At 47.4% G+C, this 6,225-nt stretch overlaps 1 protein-coding gene across 1 annotated transcript; it reads left to right on the forward strand.

Moving 5' to 3' along the window:
- Positions 1-619: 619 nt before the first annotated feature.
- Positions 620-4,955, forward strand: LOC134291448 (uncharacterized). The gene is made up of 2 exons (XM_062859196.1): positions 620-1,499; positions 4,600-4,955. Exons 1-2 carry the CDS (start codon positions 620-622, stop codon positions 4,953-4,955), a joined length of 1,236 nt encoding a protein of 411 aa, XP_062715180.1.
- The last annotated feature ends 1,270 nt before the right edge of the window (positions 4,956-6,225 follow it).

Below are 6,225 nucleotides of genomic sequence, written 5' to 3' on the forward strand. Positions count from 1 at the left end.
CCATCATCATCATCATCACATAATCATCATCATACGCCTGGAAGCAGCGACAACGTTCTACGCGTTTCTAGAACATGCAATGACCAATATAAATATGAGTATGATGCGCAATCGAGTCAGTTATGTTTCAAACCCCGCGTGTGTGGAATCGAAAAGTAAAGTGAATAAAAGTGAAGTGTTCAGTAAAACTTGCCTGTGTTTGCCTTCGTCAATTCCGAAAATCATTTCGTGAACATTTGGTCCTTCGAGCCGGATCGCACGGATCCAGCAAGCGGAAGGCAAGGCAAGTTTCGCGTAAGCTTGTGGTCGTTATAAACGCAGTCGCGTCGCGGGACGTAGTGTGTGTGAAAGTGATAGTCGCAGACCGTGGTAACAGTGTCCGTCGGAATCAACGGAACTGTGGTCTGGACCAGTCGGCTATCCCGGTGTCCATTAGTTCGATCGTGTAATCCGTAGCACAGTAGCTACAGTGTTTGGTTCCAGTGCACGGCGCGAGTCAGTCGCCTGTTGGTTTCCATCATCCAGCCACAGTCAGCTGAGGAATCATAGGCGTCATCGGCCGGCGGCACAAGTGGTCAGTCAGCACGGTCAGAATTGTTTAGTGCATCGGAGCTTCCACATGGCATCACAGTTACATCGACAGCGTGGAGTTATTCTCGGACGCCTGTCGCGAATTGAGGCGTTCATTCGGGACTACGTATCGAAACCCGGAATCACATCGGAGTTGATTCAGGCACGTTTGGACGTAGTCGACCAGTGTTGGGTGGAGTATGACACCGTACAATCTGCCATTGACGTGGAGGAAGGAATTAATGTCGAAGAAGAAGAAGAAAAGCGGGCTATCTTTGAGGAAAGATGCATCAACGCTAGAGCGGCATTACGTTCCATCATCCATAAAATACAGGGAACAGGACAATTGGCGGCAATTGCGAACAGTGGTCAACCCTTAATGCCTGCTAATCAATTTCCTGTGCTACAACAGCAAATAGCAGTACGATTACCCACGTTGGAGTTGCCAACGTTCAGTGGTGATTACATGGACTGGCCAGCATTTCGTGATGCATTCGAGGCGCTCATCGATAAAAACCTGCAGTTGTCTAACGTACAAAAGCTGCTTTATCTAAAGTCCACACTCAAAGGTGAACCAGCGTGCATGTTGGAAGTCATAGATACCACCGACGCCAACTATCGTGTAGCCTGGGATTTGCTTGTGGAGAGATTTGAAAACCGACGGATAATTAAGCAGAAGCATCTGAAGGCGTTGTTTTCCATCAAGCAAGTTCCAGAAGATTCGCCGAAAGAGTTACGCCGGTTGTTAAATGAGTGCCAACGGAATGTGAATGCGCTTAAACAGTTCGGTGAGCCTACGGATGAATGGGATACGATTTTGGTGTACATGATTGCCAGCAAACTCGACGGGGCATCACGCCGCGATTGGGAGACCCAAACTCAGGATGATGATTCGCCCACTTTCGACGAGATCGTCAAATTTATCAATGGTAGGTGTCACACTTTGGAAGCACTTGCAGCAGATAAAGGAGAACCTCGTTCATCAAATCGTCCAAAGTCACAGTTGTCTCACGTTGCGACGGGATTCACAGGCTGCTTAACCTGTGAGAGTAACCTGAATCATCCGCTATGGAGGTGCAAGCAGTTCATCACAATGACAACAGTAGAAAGGATGAATGAGGTAAAAAGGTTAAGATTGTGCTATAACTGTTTCTCGCCCAAGCATAAAGTCAATAAATGCAACTCAAGAAGTTGCAAGTCATGCAGTGAAAGGCACAACACACTATTACATGGATTCCGGGTCCAAAATCATCATCTACAACGAAAACAACGCATATCCAATCAGGATCCATTGTCGTTGAAGTCTTCCAGTACTCAAGTCCAGACATCAAGTGATATTTTGGCCACAGCAGTTGTCAGTATCTACGATCGTGCCGGGAGAAAAATGCCGTGTAGAGTGCTGTTGGATTCGGGGTCTCAGCCAAATTTCATCACGCGAACCTTGGCTGGGAAACTTCGGCTGAAGGAATCCGACACATCTATTATCGTGCAGGGAGTGAGTGGAGCAGAAACCAATGTCGGCAAACAGGTTACAGCCACAATCGAGTCTCGCGTTAATGGAAAACGATTTGATGTGCCTTTGTTGATAATGAGTAATATTACAAGTGCGGTGCCACCTAACCGCATTACCTGCGGCGACCTACCTAATGAAAACAAGGATTTGGCAGATCCGACATTCAATGTACCAGGGAAAATCGATATATTATTAGGAGCTAAGCTTTTCTTCCAGCTGCTTCTTCCAGAAAAGGTCGAATCAGGTGACCTCATGCTGTGGAAGTCGGAACTAGGTTGGATAGTTTCAGGAAGTTGCAATCATTATCCACGAGCTCAAGCGCAGTCGAATTTGGTCACTACGATCACTGAAGTCAATGGAGTGTTGTGCAATGCACATCACCCGGCGAAATTGCGAGCATCATATCTGATCCATGATCCTATTGTTGAAGTCAAGCCTTCAAGGCCGGCGGTATGTTTAGAGAAAGAGCACCTCACCAACCAATCCACTCGGAGTGCAGCAACAACTACCGCATCACGCGTTGACAGCAGCCATGCATCCACTCGGTTGAGTGCCTTCCAGTGAGTGACGGAGCTCTCAGCATCAGGAGTGAGTGACCGACATCACACGACCGACACAGAGACGACGTGAACCGCCATCATCATCATCATCACATAATCATCATCATACGCCTGGAAGCAGCGACAACGTTCTACGCGTTTCTAGAACATGCAATGACCAATATAAATATGAGTATGATGCGCAATCGAGTCAGTTATGTTTCAAACCCCGCGTGTGTGGAATCGAAAAGTAAAGTGAATAAAAGTGAAGTGTTCAGTAAAACTTGCCTGTGTTTGCCTTCGTCAATTCCGAAAATCATTTCGTGAACAGACACTAAGGCCGGTACCATTCGATCAACGGGAGGAAATAATGATCAGAGAGATAACAGACTTTGCCGCAAATGCTGTTGCAGTTTCTTGGGATGAGCTGGTTACTGCTACGAAGTCGGATACAGAACTACAGATGGTGTTGGAGTATATTGACCAAGATAAACGCGACGATCTTCCTACGGAGTTCCGGATCTTCGCTAATGAGTTGTGTAGAGTGGAGGATATTCTGCTGCGCGGTAACCGTATAGTGATCCCTAATACGTTGCGACTCCGGGTTCTTCAAATCGCACACGAAGGTCACTTGGGGAGTTCGATGATGAAATCAACACTGCGATTATCGGTATGGTGGCCCAAGTTGGACAAAGAGGTAGAAACGTTTGTGAAAAACTGTCGTGGCTGTATACTGGTATCTGCACCGGATGCACCTGAGCCTATGGCAAGAAAACAATTGCCTGATGGACCATGGCAAGAAATTGCTGTCGACTTTCTAGGACCTCTACCGGAAGGTGAATGGCTTTTCGTGGTAGTGGATTACTACAGCCGTTTCGTGGAAATTGTTGAAATGAGGACCATTACTGCTGCCGACACAATACGAGAACTATCAACAATGTTTGGTCGATTTGGTGTCCCGACCACGATGCGAGCTGATAATGGACCGCAATTGAGTGGAGATTGCAGAGAGCTCAAACGGTTCTGCGAAGAGTTCAATATCAACTTGGTTAATACGATCCCTTACTGGCCCCAAGCAAACGGTGAGGTAGAACGTCAGAACAGGAGTATCTTGAAACGATTGCGGATCGCACAGGAATTGGGCAAAGATTGGCGTTTGGAACTAAGGAAATACTTACTGGCATACCATTCAACAACTCACCCTACAACTGGGAAATCACCTTCTGAGCTGTTGTTCGGCCGCAGGATAAGGAACAAGCTACCATCAATTCCGGAATATAAGGAGGATGGAGAGGTGCGAGATCGGGACAAAATTGTTAAGGAAAAAGGGAAGGAATATGCAGACAATAAGCGGAAGGCTCGATGTAATGAAATCCAAGAGGGCAATTATGTATATGTTAAACGACAGAGAAAGGATCATAAACTAAACACTGATTATTCTTCGGAAATGTTTAAGGTAGTTAGAAGAACAGGGCCTGAAGTAACTGTAAAGTCCTTGCTGTCAGGACATGAATTTAAGCGCTACGTATCACACTTGAAGAAAGCAGAAATTCAACCAGAAGATTCGAGTGAGAGATCAGGGGATCAGGTTCAAGCAGGGCTCCCATCACTAGATACAGAGTCGCAAGCAGAAGTTCAAGCTGAGAACCACGGAAAAATGTCTGATGCTAATATCCAAGGACCCGAGAAACGAACACGTTTGGTCCCTAAAAAGTTTCAAGATTATGTGCCTTTTTGAAAATTAGAAAAGAGGTGGGATGTAGGAGACTACTACTACGAAAAGAGAATATTGTACGTACCTTGAGGTAAAGGACTTGAGATGAGAAGCGGAGAGCGAGAGGGGGACGAGGGGGGGAGCGTTGTCGGGAAGATTACGGTACGGACGCGTAGAAAAGTGAGTGGTGAAATAGACGGATTATTCACGAGTAAATCAGATCGTACGTGTTTTCATTTATTATCCGGAGCTACCTGTTACAGGTGATTTACACGCGGGTGGTGCTTTCGCGGTAGCAGGTTCCCTCCGGTCACGGTTGGCTCTGGCGGAAAGGGCTCGCAAACGAGCGCAGGTTGTCGGACAGTCGGGACGGTCACGCCGCATTCCGCGAAAAACGCGGATCAAAAGTTGCGAGGTTAGGTTAGAACATCGTCTCTTCGGGGCTCGAGTGCGCGTGTGCGAACGGGACAAAAACCACAGCTGTCTCGTCGCGAGTGTCAGTGGTGCCCATCGCAAAGGCCGTCGAGTGTTTGGGGAAGAAAACAGTGCGAAACAGAAAAATATCCGTCGGAAGTGGAGAAAAAAAGCTGGGAAACAAGTGATTAGTGTGGAAATATAACCTAAAAAGAAGAGAGTGAGCAAGATCGGAATAGAGCAAGAAGAGAAAAGAGCAAGATCGAATAAAAAAAGCAAGAAGCTGGGGAAACAATTGATTAGGGTCGAAATATAAGCCAAAAAGAAAAGAGTGAATCAAAAAATCAAAGAGAATAGAAGCAAGGCTGGGCCTTGGAGGCCGCTTAGAAAAGTGACAAATAAGAACCAGTGCAAAGGGGGAAAAACAAGGAAACATGGTAGCGAAAGCGGAGACCGACCGAATCAAGCGGTTGGTTGAGAGCAGAAAGACCGCCGTCGGCCGAATCACCAGAAGTCGAACGAAAAACCAGGAGACCGAGAATATATCCAACACTCGACCGGCGGATGATCAGAGCGCCTCCACGTCGGTCGTCCTCGAGATGGTCGACATTGAGAAGAACATCCCGAACCACCCAACATTCGTGTGTAAGTTTCTACGGGAATCAGGATTCAGCAAATTCTCCGAGATCACCAAACTGGGCAGATTCCGATTCAAAATCGAGACGGAATGCGCCGCAGACATAAAGCCGTGCCTAAAGCTCGTGAAGCTATCGGAAGCCAACCTACGGATCTACAAGCCAAAACAACGGAACAACACCATTGTTTTCGTCAGAGGGGTGCCCATCAACTTCGAGGAAGACGAAATGATACTGAACTCGGAATCTGAACAAAAAATCCTCAAAATCCAGCGGATGAAGTGGCGCGCTAGGAACAGCAAACTTCTGGACACCACCAACATCAAGGAAACGGTAGAGGGAACGGAAATACCGAACCGGCTCAAAATCTTCGGCTGCAACTTCCGGCCGGAGCTATACATATTTCCGATCAGACAATGCCAAAACTGCTGGAGATTTGGGCACGGGGCAAGGTTTTGCACGGCCCGAGAGAGGTGTGTCACATGTGGGGGCAATCACTCCAGCACTAACTGCAACGCAAATGTCAAATGCCCAAACTGCAAGCTGCAACACGGGGCCAAAGACCCAGATTGCCCTGAAAGAAAGAGACTCGCGAAAATGCGGGAGACCTTGCGACAAAAACGAGTCACCTTCGCAGAGGCTGAAGTCCACTTCCCTAAGCTGCAGAACAGGTTCCACCTGTTGGAAGATCTGGCAGACGCAAAAGATGAAGGCTCCCTCCTAGGACCAGGGGAAATTAGCCAACCCGAACGCATTAACGGAGGAATGCGACGGCAGCAAAGGAAGGCGAGCTACCAAGAGAATCCGCTAAAGGCAACGGACTTTGAAAGATTCATTGCG

This window comes from Aedes albopictus, chromosome 1, assembly GCF_035046485.1.
Source record: "Aedes albopictus strain Foshan chromosome 1, AalbF5, whole genome shotgun sequence".
Classification (NCBI taxonomy): Eukaryota; Metazoa; Arthropoda; class Insecta; order Diptera; family Culicidae; genus Aedes; species Aedes albopictus.

What these genes read in the sequence shown, in the direction of transcription:
- LOC134291448 (XM_062859196.1), top strand. Translation starts at nt 620, where the DNA reads ATGGCATCACAGTTACATCGACAGCGTGGAGTTATTCTCGGACGCCTG. An exon ending in GATCGTCAAATTTATCAATG is followed by an intron (nt 1,500 to 4,599) that starts GTAGGTGTCACA and finishes TACCTGTTACAG; the next exon opens with GTGATTTACACGCGGGTGGT.